Source organism: Anser brachyrhynchus (assembly GCF_964034855.1).
Source record: "Anser brachyrhynchus genome assembly, chromosome: 4".
NCBI lineage: Eukaryota > Metazoa > Chordata > Aves > Anseriformes > Anatidae > Anser > Anser brachyrhynchus.
In genome coordinates this window covers 20,787,287-20,804,340 of record NC_137698.1, presented here as the reverse complement: position 1 = coordinate 20,804,340, position 17,054 = coordinate 20,787,287, and the positions used below count along the sequence as shown (strand labels likewise).

Sequence of the window (17,054 nt, the reverse complement as noted above, 5' to 3'; positions counted from 1 at the left end):
GTCACCAGATACAAAAGTTTCCTTGTACAAATCTCAACACCTGGGACTAGCAGTCATGCAGCTTCTGCATTTTCTTAATTTGCCTCCTAGAAAAAATCCCAAGTGATGATGCTCAAAACAGAACTATTAAGTTACAAAGCACTTCTCAGGTAGAGTTTGTCAAGTAGAATAATATTTGTAGAAAACTTAAAAACATTCCTATCCTGTAACAAAACACTTTTTGGAAACACCTTTCTTTCAAGAGACAAAAACTTCCTCACACCCTTTTTTTCCCTCCAGCAGTTACCTTATCTGACCTGGTTTAGTTCTGAGCAGGTCTTAATGTCACTAGCTTAGTGCACTAGGAGCGAGTTAATATAATTAATTGGAAAGCACTCAGGAATCGTGCTCAACAGGAAGAAAAGTAGCACACCAAAACCTGCACTGGACTCTCTCGAGTCCACCTCATTGCCATAAAGAACCCTCAGTGACAACACTGTCAAACATTTTTAGTCTGGGCTTGCTTACAATCACCTCATGCTAATATTACGCCTGCCCTTGTGCTAAATTAGTTACCAGATTGTGTGCATTTGTGAGATATGGATGCAGACAGCTAGGCTGCAGCCACAAACAGACCACACAAAGCATTTAAACAGTGAGAAGATATCTAAGGGCGTGTATGCATTTGTTCCATCTAAAGATAGGGCTTGCATTACAGTGCCTTTATTAAACCTGAAAAACTGCAGTCTCTTCTCACTTGCTACATGCTGAATAGGACTGCTGTTGCCACCACAAGCGCTGATCAATGTAGGCTGCTGACAAAGACAAACACAGATGTTACTCAGAGAAGAATTTAACAACTAGCACTTCAGTATCTCATGCATGGATGCTCTAATTTTCAAACTCATTGTTTTACTAGCAGGGATGAAATTACTCTGTTACCTTTTTAATGACGACTAAGAGATTAAAACTGAAAGGCCATTAACATGCTGCACACACGGCCATCGGGCCACTCTCAAACACTATTCTCCTTCTACTGCTCGTAAATTTTAGAGGGGTAAGTAAATGTCTTCTACAACTTCAGTAGTATACTAAGCACCATTACAATATAACTAGCAAATAGCTGACCCAGTTCCAACCCTTCAATTTACAATTAGAGCTTTGAAGGGGTGCCACAGGCTGCAATGCTTAATTTTATCTTCATTAGTCTGCAAAGATAATTTCTTTGGGATAAATTCTTTCACAGAAACCAAGTTACTTTGAGCAGTGCTTCTTGTTTTTTGGTGAAGGTTGGCCCTAATTTTGAAACTTGTCTAAAAGAAGTCATATTGTCCTATGATCACTGTTCACTGCTATGAATCGAGAGACACATTTATAGAATTAAGACTACACACACAAAAAAAGACCGCAATTCCTCCCTCTGAAATCTTGCAACAAAGATAAAACCTCAGCATACATCTAGAGAACATTACAGCTGACAAGTCAGTCCAGTCCACTGCTGGCTGAGAAGTTTTCTCCGTTTACCTTATTTGTACCATCTTGTACCTTCACACTATTTGTCTCTACTAAAGAGGCAATACAGTGTTGTAGCTTGAAAATGAGACTATTCTGAACTTGAGTGATAACTCTAGTCCTCAGTAAGAAGAGAACAGTGTTGTAAACATTCAAGGTAATATTTTGAAGTCATAGAAGAAGGTTTTATTCACAATAGTGACTAATTTCTAGTACAATCAGAATAATTTAGGCTGGAAAAGACCTCCAAGATCACCAAGTCCAACTATCAACCTGACTTACTGAGTCCAATCACTAAATGATGTTCCCCAGTGCCATGTCCATGTGTCTCTTAAATACCTCTGGGGATGGGGACTTCATCACTTCCCTGGGCAGCCCATTTCAATGCTTGACCATCCATTTCACAAAGAAATTCTTCCTGAAATTCGATCTAAACCTCCCTGGTGCAACTTGAGGCCATTTCCTCGTGTCTTATTGCTTGTCACTTGAGAAGAGACCAACAACCTCTTTGCTGCAAACTCCTTTCAGTAAAGCAAGAAGAAGCATGTCTTAATGATAAAGGACAGAAATTAGCCAATACACTATAATTCATAAAGCCTACACTATTCGTAGGCTAAAATGTATATTTAACTCTCTTGCTTGAGTTCTTGGATGCTTCTTGTTTTGTTCGTTACCATGGACTACTACATCAGACACTAAAGATGCAGTACACGAGATCTCCATGTGCAAAACATCATCTCACTTAGCAATTTTCCCATACTTCTACTTATTAAAGGTGACAAATGATTCTTAATGTATGAAGAGATATAATATCCTTAGGCAACTTAAGCTATCACTTTAATAGGATAGCCCTGAAAATAAATTTGTATTCAGGTATCTAAGGACAAAAACATGACATACTAATTAAATAAAATTTCTACTTAGATGAAAAACATTCCACAAGAAAACAAAATCTCTGCGCAGGTTTATTCAACCATGCGTGCCTCATATGTTACTACTACAGCACATTACCCACAAACAATTTCTTCATCACTGAATACACTCAATTCATCTACCAGTGCTTAATAAATATTTGATCCTAATTGAACCTAATGATTTTTTTCAGCCTTTGAGATGGTACTGCAGACTAACAAGAAGGTTTTTAACCCCCACTGACTTTTCTTAGTGCATTGCTTGATTTAAAAGCAAAATTCTGAGAACTTGAGAGTTCTGTTTAAAGACAAGTGAACATGGAAAAGATGTGTATTTGCTATCAAGAGATTGTAAAAGAGATTCTAAAAGGGGCAAGTTAGTTATGCAGATGATGTACTCTGGAAGACTGTGTTAGATACATCCCTGCTACCAAAATAGTCTAACTGATGATCAAAAGCCCCTCGGCATCCTTGGGATGCTTGAAATGAAATCCAAGTATTCCTACATAAAATAATCCCTCAGCACATTCTATATATTTAAACATTTACAATTGAAGAGACAGCTTGCTATTGTTAGTTGTTTTGCCAGATTATTATTTTTAATGAGGAAATTTGGGAGTTCGCATGTTTATTTTAGCATTCACTTGTAATTTTCTATGTTCTGTTTAATCAGAAAATTAGGAAGGTTTTTTATTTTAAAGATTTCTTCAATTGCACAAATAAGTTGGTTGCATTTACCTTAAAAGCAAAACAATCTCATGCTAGTTTAAAAATTATATTCTTTGTTCCAGTTTTGCAGAGATTCTATTTTTTTGTTTGTTTGTTTTCCCTTTAGCAGTAGGAAGATTACCATTAACACTGGAGCATTTGCCCAACTAAGCTGGGTAGATAGGAACTGCTTGCCAGAGATGGAAATGGGGAAAGAAATTCCAAGGTGTGAAGCTCTTTTCTATCAAAATAAATGTTAATATATTGCTTTGTACAATTCCTGGGGGTGGCTCTGCTACCTTAAAGTCAAATATACTGCAACAAGTAAAATATTTTGTCATGCATCAGGTTTACCTCATGGTTATTGCTTTGTTTGCTGTTATTTTGCACCTCGGATAGGTTCACCATCTTCCATTTTGAACCATTACCGACATTTCTCTGCTTTAAAAAATATTCACAGTTTTTCAAATACTGGAAAGTATTTGTCTGACCACAGCTTATTTCCTAGCTTTCAAAAAAGGAACTGGCATCTTAACTGGCACTAATTGGTGGGCCCAGAACAGAAGGAATTTTCACGCTTGCCTAGATACAGTTTCTCCTGACACCCACTCCATAGTGGTGTCGTGCCAAGAGAGAAGCATCATATGCACTCTGACTTCTGGTGCTGCTTTGGTGTTACCAGAGAGAACTTTTAGCTTTGGGACTCAGTGCCATACCATTCAAATTGTGTACAGTTGACACCTTTTCTTCCAACCGATCATACCTTTGTGGTATAACTTTTTGGTCCTCTCCTGGTACCACCTGAAAAATTCAGCTGTGTTTAGATTTCAAATATCTAGGAAAAGCTTGAAATTACATTCCAGTTGTTCCCTTATCTGAAGTTAAGTTAGCTTCAGATACATAAGATTTAAATATTTCATTTTTATTTTTTTTTTAAAGGCATTTTATTTTGAAGTTTTTAGCCTCCTTTTGCTAAATAACTGATACTGGCAATCCTGCTGAAATGTGCTGTTTCTAGAATTGCTAGATGAATGCATTAGAATAAAATTACTGCAGATGCCTGATGAAACAACCTAGAATGGTTAGATTAAACTTATTTTAAGTACCTATTTTTGTTAGTGTTGCTTTACATAAGTGGTTTAGATTCTAATTTTCTTCTATCAACTCAGCTTGAGGGAGGAATCTTTTGTCTCTGACTTTCTTGCCTGATAGGTATGTATTTTCTTCTGTCATTGCTCATTGTGTCTTCTACCTACTGCATAACATGCTAGATTTCCTACTTATTTTATGTTGGAGATTAGGGAAAATTTCTTCACCAAAAGGGTTGTGAGGCATTGGAATAGGCTGCCCAGGGAAACAGTTGAGTCACTATCGCTGAAGGTGTTCAAAAGATATGTTGATGTAGTGCTTAGGGACACAGTTTTGACTTGGCAATGATTGGACTTGGTTAATGATTGGATTTGGTGATCTTGAAAGTCTTTTCCAACATAAATTATTCTATGATTCTGTTCCACCATGCATTTCAAAACTCTCCAGGATTTAAGTCTGCAGTAGCAAACTCCACTGTGATCAATACGAATAAGCAAATCTAGTATGCATATTACAAATCTAAAAAAAAAATTGATTTTTTTTAATGTAATGCTTCTTTAAAAATGATTTGTGAAGCCATTTATGAAGCCACCTTCATGTTTATCAAACAAGTTGGAGTAGTAATTTTTGATGTAACCAATTTGTATAAAGGATTCCAAGAAATCCACAAAAGCTTTGGATATCATATTCTAGGAGGACTATAGATTTTTAAAACTCCAGTGCAAAATTATCAGAACAGTAACTTGAACCTGTTTATTTTCCAGTTTTTGCTAGAGAGTAACATTTAATTCAGGTTTCAAATATACTGCTATCATTATTTTTTTTTCTGGCAATTGCACATCTGTCCTTTGAATTTCGTATTTCACCCATTTTTTCCCCTCAAGATGGGGAAAGACACAGTAGTGATTCATTTTAGAAAACCGATTAAACCTACTATTGCATTACTCAGCTATTTATCAAGAAATTACGCACCAAAGATTGCTTTTGCATAGCTCTGTTTTATGATTTGATACAAAAGCCAGCTAAACCGATGTTGTTACAGAAGCAGCATGAGAACAAGTGCATTTACAACTAAATAGCAGCCTTGTATCTAACTACTATATGGGGTAGTATATAGTTGCCTTGATGGAAGAGTAAATGGATACTTACCTCTGCTCAGGGGGTTGGGAAAGCTGACAATCATCCCAGTCATCTACTGTGCTGAATATCCCATGGCTTACCATATGCCTACTAATTTCTCCTGTGCAGGGATGTAAAATGACTATTGTCTAGACCAGGTTTTCTTCCTTCCTCTTCACATGAGATCACTCGGTTCACCTGACCAGCTTAAAGAAGGCACTTCATATTAAACACTAGTTATCTCTTTGATCACTCAAATTACAGTTGCAGCAGAAATAACAGGGCACTTTAACAATGTGGGAAGATGTGGTTTATATCAGGGGAATTCTCTAGTTACTTCAGTATGCTTTTATCGACTCTGTAATCCTGTACCGCGTGACTACTTTTATCTGTGTACTGCTCTTGTGCTGCCTGTGCTGAAGCAGAGAAAGGAGTTGTGCTGGTGATTTTGTTTGTGTAGGTCAAGCAGTAGAGGTCATCAGCACCTGAACAGATCCTACTTGAAGAGAGCAAAGGAATAAAAGCACCCTACATGAAACAAACTGTTCTTGTATTTCCTTAAACAGTCCTTCAGAGGAAAAAATAAAAATAAAAATCTGCCACTAAAACAAAAAAAAGGTAGTTAAATAAGACTCATCTTGGCAGAGCTGCTGAAGAAGCACCTGTCTGTCCTCCCAGACACTCATTCCAATCCCAGTGCCCGTATTCATCACCTTAATTGGCGCAGTATAACTTTCAATGAAATCAGGTTACAAACTTGTTCCTGAAACAAGCTACATTCAAAATACTGCACAGAGTTATATGGAGCAAATCCAGCTTTCACTGATAAAGCACTGTATTAATGTTAAGAATGCTTACTTTTCAAATTGAAGAGCGAAAAATTTGGAGGAAACGAGGCAGGGGCAGAGAGAAATTCAGATACTGCTCTGGCAGGAAAGAATTAAATGTAATCCTCTAACAGGCTCTTTTGTTTGTTTTTGGTTTTTCTTTTTTAAACCACTCTGAGACTACCTGAAGGTCATTAAGGACTTCAAGTGAGAGGAACTGAGGAACTCCATAGCTCAAGAAAAGTCAAGAGCCTGGCCTCCAAATTACTGTCTGCAACTACATATTGAAGTTTGGGGCATATCCTCCACGACATGCTCTGGTCCCCAGGTCATCCAAACATGGGAATGGAAGGACAAGGCAGGTCCCACCGTTAAGCTGCAGATCCACAAACCAGCCACGAGCCACCTCATGCAGTACCCTGCCCCCAGCATCTCAGATTGAAGATGTCTAAGTGATGTGAAGAAACAGACAGTAAATCACACCGGTAGATTATTTTGTATAGGTGCAAATAAGTTTCATATTGCATACATTAACTTCACATGGTTGCTTGGGCCCAGGCCAACATGGTAATTTCTGCACGACAGCCATGGTAACATATACCACATAACAGTGATTCCTTTGAATCCTTAAATCATCTGCTCATTCTGAGGGAAAAGGAGAAGAAGGTTTGTATGGGCCATGCAGTGGCACAAAGGGAAGTAACTCAAGGCTCGCCTGTGGTGAGGAGAGCTAGTTTCCCCAGCTTTGTTCCCTCTCTGTGGAAATAAAACAACAAAGCTGTCTTCAGAGGGCAGCCACAGGCAAACATCAGAACCCAGCTGGCCCTTTGACAACGCTGCTCATTCACATGTTAAATTAGCTACCTAGGGGGACAACCCAAGCAGACTAGAGTTAGCATTTGGAAGTAACACCCTGAACTTCTGCTATAAAAGTTAATGATAAGGAGTGTTTACAAAAAAACAAAAACAAAACAAACAAAACACTAGAATCTAGAATATAATTTTCATTCCTGATGATGCAGACTCTGTTAAATTGTACATCTCTGAGGATTTTTACAGTGAACACTCCATGTAGTATACATATGGTTAAGACTACTGATTTGAAACTACTATGGTATATTAATGCTGAAAGTAATGAACAAAAAAGTCATTTTTTCTGCTTCTTTAATTATCCAGTTCTAAATCTGATCCAACCCAGTCTAGGATCATGCCTTTATCACAGGAAAAGCCTATGATAAAGGCTTCCTCTGTCACTTCTGCTTCCCTTGTGTCAGGTCTACCGATCACTTGATGTGGGGTGAGTTCGACCTATCTACTGGTCCAGACGAGAATCAACCCTGCAAGCAAGACCAAAAACTAACACCTGTTTTTGCACATACGTTTTCACTTAGTTAAGTGTTATACTGACTTAAAATTGATTACAAAAACGTAGGGATAGTTGGCCTGCAGTTCACATGGACTTCATATTCAAGCTGAACATTTGCAGAGAGCGTTCACTACATCCCTAGCCTGATGTGCTGACACAGCTGAAGCCAGCAACTACTCAGACAGCAGTGTTTGTCTGAGATGTTGGTGTCAGCCATCAGTGTTCGCCTTTCTGACTAGGTCAGGAGAACTTCTTCATTCCAAAAAGCTGCCAAGCTAAGGAGGCCTTGGAAGGACAACCAGCTAGCTACATGAGATGCTTCACACTGATATAGAACTGAATAATTCTGAAAGACGGTGTTCTTCAATATTCTGATGGATACCATGTCCAGCCTGAATAGTCTGATAATTTTTTAAGATATTCTAATGTGCACTGTAGCTTACATCTTTAAATAAATAATAAAAAATGTGACCATCACCTGGTGTTTACACATTATCAAAGTAATAGGCTGGTTCTACAACTGAAGATCCTCTGAAGCAGAGCTGAGTCATCTGGATAAATAATTTTCTGCTCACCTGCTGTAATGATGCAGTGGAACAATACCCCATAAAAACATTACGATTCACACTGTTCCAGAAATTAGGCTGCAATATTTTTTTCAAGTTATACCAATTTTCAAATTAAGGATTCCAGAAAGCTAAAGCCTACCTTCAAGTCACTGCTAGATCTAAGTGCCTACTTTGGTATAACAATGTAGCAATGAGATTAAATATATCAGTCTATTTTCTATCACTCTTCTCTTAGATTTACACATTTCCCACTAAATCACTGGGAGTCTTTTGAAATAAAAAGTATTCTCAATATAAAAATGGCAAAACTGGACAGTGTTTTGTTTCATAAGTTATAATGCGAATATATAGTGTATGTATAGGTAAGACGTAAAGAAGATCAAGTTAATTAGCATGCATGGATGCTATCTTTCTACCAGTGTTAGGAAACTCAGATTTTCCTATTGTTTCTACAGCTTTGTTACTTTTAACCACAATCACAGATGTATAATGAACAAGCGCTTTGGAAAAGGAACAAAAACATAGCTGGGAAGACATCTGCCCTGTTCACTACAAGCGTTTCTGAATATAATAATGATTCATGGAAAAGAAATATCACAAAACTGCAATTACTGTGGGCAATTTATGCACATACTTAAATTGATAACATTCCTATCATAAAGTCAAGATGCTGGCCTGAATCTAACTCTTTTTTCCTTCTCTAGATTATGTTGAATTCTGCTAAGATCAAGAAACTGCATCAACTAACATGCAGAAATGGGAGGAATCGTTTGTTAGCAGTGTCTTTAGCTATTAGCGTGCTGTTCAACACGTATCTGGTCTAATTTTGCTCTTAGCTATACAACCTTTATGCTGATCTACTCACTGACTTCAATAATATCCCCTGTACTATATAACAGCAAAAGGAGAAGATTAGGAAATGGGCACAAAGGTATAATGAAGGTATTTAAATAAATCCTGGTGTTAAGAATGGGGACAAGCTATATTACTCAGCTATACACAGGAGAAAAATCTTCCTAATACTTCCAAAGAAGAATGGTCTAAGCATCTATTACAAACAGTATACTCTATATGAAAAGGGCAATATGAAGTCCCAAATGGTACCAGTTTTAAAGTCCATTTCCATCATTGTGTCATTTCATTTGATGTGTCATTGGTACAACAAAGCTACTCCCAATCTCTAAAATTTGGTAAACAAGAAACACTAGCAAGTTAGCAAATAAGGTCCAACGTAGAAGTTAATTTCAAGTTGCAGCATTAGCAGTTAGCAAGGAGTTTGGGTGTGCTGCCTAGCCAAAACAACGAATTCCCAAAGACTGTTTTAATGCCTAGTATTAACTATCTGAAGATATGAAAGGGGATACTGTTGATGAAGTAATGAGCTTTTTCAGACTGTCAGGGTACCCATGGCATAATACACAAATATGATAGAAAACTGGAACTGTCAGAATCATGCATTTGAAAGCTCTGAAAGTTTAGTTTGCAGTTGACTCTCTTCAGCCAAGTATCTCTGAAGCACCTGACAAACAAATTCCTTCAGAGATGAGATACCACATCCACCATAAAGTTACATATATAAACAAAAAGAAAAAAAAAAACAAACATTTTCAGAAAAATAAACTCAATCAGTGCAAAAGTTAGGGCCCTGACTTGACCCTGGACTGAAAAAAGCTAGAGACCTAGTTTGACCTCCCATGGCCCTCATCATGAGCACAGGGAAAAACCAAAGTAACAATACTGGAATAGGCACCATCACTATTGATGAGAAAATATAGTCTGCATTTAAATAATGATATTTTACTATTGGAAATTTTCCTGAAGTTCATTAACAGTTGGAAAAATATCACAATTTATGGAATATTATTTTTAGTTTAACATTTCACCTCCATGACTGATTTTTTATTTCCTCTGTTTGTCTAGCTATCATAGCCATGGAATGATAAACACAGTCCAAGCAGCTGAGCCTTCACCACATGCCCTCACATAGTTCTGTCTTGTTATGGCTCCAACTAGTCAAAAGTTATTTTCAGCAAAGGTTATCAAGCTCTGGAGTCCATTAGAAAGCATGAAAAACAACAAAAAAAACTTTGTATTTGACTGTCAGTTTTATATCCATTGCAGAAGTCAAGGCAACATTATTCTAAAAACATATTTGATGAGCAGCCTGAAGTGTCCAGATAAGTCCATTTTTTATGGAGAAATTGATCTTTTGTTGTTGTTGTTTCAGCTTGTTGACTTTTTCTCTTCCCTTAAATCCATACCCATATCTAAATCTAGGCTCTAATTCAGAAATCAGATGCAATTCTCATGCAACTCATTATGGTCATAAAAACCCAAAAACCTATTTACAAAAATCCAAAGACACCTAGTTTAAAAGGTCTTTAAATCTTGCAGATCTTGAGATATGAGACATCCATCAGCTTAATTCTCTGTATTCTGACTGTAGCTACACCTCTCATAATCATGCAAATACAGTGTGCAAATACAGCCTTACTCAATCACACCAGTGTCTTGTACATGAACGCTCAGATTTTGAAATGTAATTCAGGTTCATACATTGCCTAGAAAAAATAAAGTACTGAATTTATGCAACATAATGGAATGAATAGTGAAAACAAAAACATCCCAGCTTCACTTGATAAAAATACCTTGTGCTTAGCCTGCATGGACCAAGAAACGGAGTAGTTCAAATTCCTTGCTTGTTCCAGACACAGAAGAGGCCATGGCCAGACTCGAATACCACGAGGTCTCAACTCAGGAGACACTGTTGTGCCAGCACAGAAGTGTTTGTGTCAGATGGACTAAAGCCTTTAACTGACTTCATATAGACTGAACTGCTATGCTGTGGTAACGATTTATGATCATGACTTGCCTGGATTAGACTGGAACTAGTAAATTAGGCATGCATATGCTATTTTGGCCTGATTGCTTCCCCACTGATTATTTACAGTCAAAATTAAATATGCGTATTTTTAAAAAATTAAAAAGATGCAATCTATGGCTAGTAATTCCCTTAGTTTCTAGTTCAAAATAATGTGTTTTTGTCATTTCTTGCTTCTGTATTGAATTGAACTATTCTACTGTAACTGAAGTATCGTAACGTCTCATCGCCCAGACTATATGTACAGACTGGGTGACGAGATGCTGGAGAGCAGCCCCACAGAGAGGGATCTGAGGTTGTGGTTGACAGCAAGTTGAATGTGAGCCAGCAGTGTGCCCTGGCAGCCAGGAGGGCCAACTGTATCCTGGGGTGCATCAAGCACGGCATTACTAGTTGGTCGAGGGAAGTGATTGTCCCTCTGCTCTGCGCTGGTGCGGCCTCACCTCTCTGTGTGCAGTTCTGGGCACCACAGTACAAAAAGGACATTAAACTGTTGGAGAGTGTCCAGAGGAGGGCGATGAAGATGGTGAAGGGCCTAGAGGGTAAGACATATGAGGAGCGGCTGAGGTCACTGGGCCTGTTCAGCCTGGAGAAGAGGAGGCTGAGGGGGGACCTCATCGCAGTCTACAACTTCCTCGCGAGAGGGAGTGGAGAGGCAGGGGACCTATTCTCCGTTATCAGCAGTGACGGGACCCACGGGAACGGTGTTAAGCTGAGGCTGGGAACGTTTAGGCTGGACATCAGGAAGAGGTTCTTCACTGAGAGGGTGGTTGCACACTGGAACAGGCTCCCCAGTGAAGTAGTCACTGCACCAAGCCTGTCTGAATTTAAGAAGCGATTGGACTGTGCACTTAGTCACATGGTCTGAATTTTTGGGTAGACCTGTGCGGTGCCAGGAGTTGGACTTGATGATCCTTATGGGTCCCTTCCAACTCGGGATATTCTATGATTCTATGAAGTATAAACGCTTTATACAGAAAATAATCATGGTGACTTTTATCTGGATCAGTGTGAAAGGCAATGACACATAGCCAATAACAGCAGTAAAATGTAAGAAGCTATCATAGAACTGACTGAAAAAAATCAAAGTTTGGTGTGTAACAATTTGTGTTAATAGCACAGCTATATATGAAGGGCCAAGCCAGCTACCAGGGTCTAATCTGCATTGTCTTACACTGAACTTTGAGCTCACTTTTTTGTCCACTTGCCCAAAGCAGGACACTGATCTGTGTGGTTATGCTAGGAATCTAGATATTGACTTGGAGCATTCTCAGTGCCAGGGCTACCACCACCACTTCATTATGCTTGGCACTGTCCAACAGTGCCAAACCAATTTTCTTTGTTCATCACTTTTATAGCAGTGACAGACAATTACATATTCCAAACTTCCAAGAGTAATTTCTGTCATTTTCATACTGATACTGGTATATGGAAATTTCTGTATCACTTGGATATGTATGCAAGCATGCCAAAATCAATGCATTTCCACTGACTTAGTGCATGTAGGAGATACAATCATAGTTGCTCATTACAGAATTTAATGAAATGTTAATCCATGCAATCATTTTTTTCCCCTCACTTAAGGCAGCTACTGCTGTGAGTTTTCAGAAAGGAATTAGAAAGGACTTCACTCGTGTTAAGAATTAGTGTGGAACACTCCATGGAACATGAAAAGTATTCACAATCATGAAATTACATAGTGACAGCAACAAACAGAACTATATATTAAACATGTCTGCTTGAGATACTGTAGTTACAAAAGGAAAAGAAAAAGAGAAGATTTACACACAGAAAGGCTGTCAAAAAAGCAATGTATAGATAAGGTGCGTGCACTTAATGCAGGGTGCTGTGTTTTCATTCTGTTGAGATTTCCTCTTCTGTTCATTGTAGAACACAGCCTATTGTTACTGTGCATAACCCACTTGGATATAGCAGCTTTATTCAATTTGAATGGAAGTATAAGAGCAAGTATGAAACTGAAAGGGGGAGGAAATTAAAAACTGAGTATAAGAGCTCAACGAGTACAAGAAAAATTTTCAACATCTTTCAGTGACTACTGTGCCAGAATCAGAAGTATTACTTAAGGAGGATCCAGGCTTCTAAGGTTACTAAGTGGTTCATTCCAATATTACAATGGTCATATAAAGATGGAAAAGATTATCTCTTTGCAGAAAGAAATACTCATTTTAAAACTTGCCTTATTTCTGCTTGGCGAGAAGCATATGATCAAGGAAGACATATTTGACTGCAGAAACAAACAAACAAATAAATCCAGAAACCTCAAAAGAAAAACAAAATGTAGAACGCTCTAATCAGTTTTTAAACTCCCTCACTCTAAATGTGGCAATTTATGCAAAAACTTAAAGATAGTATTTTGAGTTTATACAAAACATGCGAGTAACATTTAAAATAACTGACCAGACAGGTAGAAATTTATTACATCATCTACTCAAGAGTATTCTACAAATGCATAGTAGCAGCTGTTTGTGACAGTTCAATAGCATTAAAAATGAGAACAACCTTTGTCCAGGGCCATTCTGGTTTTCCAGATAATTGCCAGACAAGTTATTATTCAATGAATAAACATTTTGTAAGAAGCAGTTCAACCAGCTGACTCAAACACCTTTCAAACTTACTGTTGTATTTGCTGGCCTGTAAAAGATTTACTCAAGGGAGCCTAGATTTCCACTAGAAACAGTCATCCAACTCTACTAAACTTTTTGGTCAAGCACATATTATTGCTAAGTGTAAACTTCAAAAATTAGTTCAAAAATGTATTTTGGCACTTCTGCCAAGTTGACCAGTTTTGTTCAAAGTCTGATGAGAAGTCAGTTCTTGTTTCATTTCTGCTGTTCTAGCCATTTGTTATTGCTTATATATATGTGTATATTATATAAGTATATAACCACATTCTGCAAAGACAAGTTTTTCTTGATCAATCATTTGGTTTTACAAGCAAATATTTGGCATGGCTCACTACAGAGGTCTAGGCATTGTAAGTCATTTGGACAAGATTTCCAAGATCACAGGATGACAGATCAACACCATGCTGACCTGCCGCCTGTCACTTAACCGTTTTGCTAGAAAACCACCATGCAGTCAGCTGCTACAGACCAATAAGCCTCACAATTATTTCCAAGTCAGTAGATTTATGTTTATCCTATTTACATAAAGGAGGGAAGTCCAGTCTGGGGGGGGGGAGAGAGCCGTGTGTAGCAACCTTTGCCACTAGCATTCACAAGCTTCACAGGGCATCGAGTTCTGGAGTTTGAAGTAATTCAGTACTGCCCATGTGTAGCACATTTATACACTCCCTAGGAATTCAGACATGTTCACCTAGTCACATTTTTGAGCAAATAAAGGAAACATTTGGTTTTCTTTTTTTTTTTTTTTTAAAAAATGGTCCTCTGCTGATAGTGCTTTTCCAGAAGCATCAAAGTGTCATCCTTGAGAGGAAAAAACTGAATTCCAGTTCAAACAGTAGATCAGTAGATTACATGGTACACTTGCTCAATTTTAGTAAAGCATCTTTCATTTCATGCAAAGATTGCTGTAAAATGCTCTGTGTGGACGTATTACTGTTAGCTACTCCAAGAGATATCAGTATGAAGTGATGATCTAGCTTTAAATATTCAGTTCTTACACTGCAGGTAGGCTTCTAGGAATCTGCCTGCAGATATTAAAAAAAAAAAAAAAAAAAGGCTTCTCAAAAACTTTCAACATTAGCTTAATGCTGCTTCCAGAAATTTAAGGCCAGTTTTAACCACAGTTTCTGACAGAGGCAGCAGTCTTTGAGTACATAAGAATGTTCCAGATTCTCAGATTCTCAGACATATTATTGCTAAGTTTGATTTTTTTTTTTTTTAAACAAACTCATTTCATCTCCTTGTTTTAAAACAAAAGTCTTAAAGCTTTACTCTCACATTTGAGCTGTTAAAGAGTTAAACGGTAAGAGCTGTAATATTCTAAAAAATCAGCCTCCTCTTCAACACTGGAAAGCTTTATTCTGTGCAGGGCCCGAATGGGAAGTAGAAACCAAGATGGGACTTTACACCATTTGGAGAGCCAATGGAGCTCTGAGAGTGAGTTCGCACTGCCTATATTCCACAACCACTATGGAAAGATCAACTAGCTAATTCTATATATCAAAGGCTATAAAAAATATTGAAAAAAGTCCTCCTACTGATAGGAACTCACCTTGACTGCACTGAAAGACTTATCTACAGAGAGGAACTAGCTCTCCAAATTAGCTGTTCTTCAGGTAAATCCCCTCACAAGAGCAACATGGCTTATCTTCTTTTTCTTGACTCCTCTGCTTCCTTTTCTTCCCAGGGAGCAAATAAGATAGGAAGCCTATTATCTCTGCTGTTCTCTCTTCTACTTCCTTTGATTTTTAACTCTCCAACCTGCAGAGAAGAGATCTGCTGCTTTCCAGAAGATCCAATGACACAGTTTTAGGGCCACGCATAACTGAGAGGCGAGGTGCTGCAGGATGCAGTAGAACTGTTATCTTAGACCTATTGAGAAGAATCATACAAGTGCAGGAGTCCTATACATGTGTTCCTCATGGAGCACTTCCAAAGCAGAGGCTTCTTGTACGCTAACTTGCAGATTTCACTTTCAGCTTCACAGGGACGGAGCCACTACTACCTTTGTCACTTTTTTAAAAAAATTATTATTATAATTTGCACAGATTAGGTAAGACACACTTGTTAAGAGTTTTCTTTACAACTGGTTAGTTATTTTTTTTTCCAGTACAATTTTTATTTTTTTAAGAAGCAGCATTTCTACTAAATGATTTTTAATGGGGAAGAAGAAACCTTTCTGTGGAACAAGTGATTAGCAATCTCAAATGTCGAAGCAGCCTAAGTGCTCAAGTTGCCTCCAGTAATAAAGACGACATAGCCTTCTAAACAGCATTAAACATTTAGGGACGTAAGCCACTAATGAAACGTACTAATTCTTAAGCCACTAATACACAGAGACAAATGCAGCCTTACACACAAACATAAGCAGGTAATGTCTTATGTGAGCCACTCTGAAAACAGATTAAAGCATATTTATTAGATGTACGGTTAAGTGCTTACTTAGGAACAGACAGTATATAAGCACGGTTTTCTCTTTGTAGTACAAGTGCACAGGTGGCCAAACAATGATATTCTCTCCTATGTACCATGCAACTCCACTATTACCAAATCAATACTTTTCAAACTCAAACACAAATTAGTCAAATAAAACTGAAAGCTTGAGGCAGAACTGAAAATTAAACAACTCTGTGTGGTTTATATGCAAAAAAAATCTGTTTTTCACTGACAACTACTTTTCTTTTTAAGATTAAAAATGGATACTTGAGGTTGCAGAATCCAAAAATTGTTCATCTCAAAAGGCCATTTTTTAGAAAGGTTAAGCTTGTTAAAGTTAAAATTAGTAAAGTTAAAATTAGTAACCCTGACACAAGATGCTTATTGCTACATTTAATTATTAAGAAATGATTAATTTTACCATCTTCCCCAATCCACGGGTCAATAATGATAAGGCAAAGGCTACTGTGATAATCCGGAATCCTGCTGCTTCCTAGTTCACTTAGATCTATAAAAAGGTCAGAGCACAGCCTAAGCTAATAAAGAGGAATTGCCACATTATTATTAGTGTTTTTTTTTTTTTTTTCTGCAGACAGGAAACAACCAATGTGCCAGGATGCCACCAAAATCACACCCCTCTATAACGACTAATTAGACACAGAATCACATCATAAACCTTTACCAGAGTTATCTATTGTCATCTCAGAACAGTACAAGGCTGCGTAAGTCCAGTGCAGAAACAACTCCTGGTTTTCACACCAGCACATGCATGCTCTCAAGTGCATCCATATCGATGTATCTCCAATCAGAGGCAATACAAGGATGAGGCATTTGCATGATGGCCCTTTCATTCAGATTGGTTTCCTCTATCACCAAATCTTGCTCTCCAGTTTTCAAAACACCTTCTTCTTCTCCAGCATTGTTACATATTAAATCTATGCAGTTTGAACTTACACCACTTTGAAATTCTGTTCGTGGATCAGAATCTGCGCAGATCAGATACCCTAAAACC

The 17,054-nt window shown here is 37.8% G+C and overlaps 1 protein-coding gene across 6 annotated transcripts in view; it reads right to left on the bottom strand.

The window, feature by feature from the left end:
- Positions 1-17,054, bottom strand: part of SORBS2 (sorbin and SH3 domain containing 2) — a 160,021-nt gene that overhangs the window by 117,905 nt on the left and 25,062 nt on the right. For 2 of the 6 annotated variants that reach the window (XM_080590133.1, XM_080590136.1), the window contains exon 1: positions 1-17,054. This exon is cut by the window's left edge and continues 13,663 nt beyond it. The exons of 3 other annotated variants lie outside the window; for them this stretch is intronic. Coding sequence is in view for 1 of the 3 variants with exons in the window: in XM_080590138.1 (XP_080446264.1) it covers positions 5,349-5,422 (74 nt within the window). In the remaining 2 variants the exon portion in view is untranslated. One more of the 6 variants, XM_080590138.1, reaches the window with a different exon arrangement.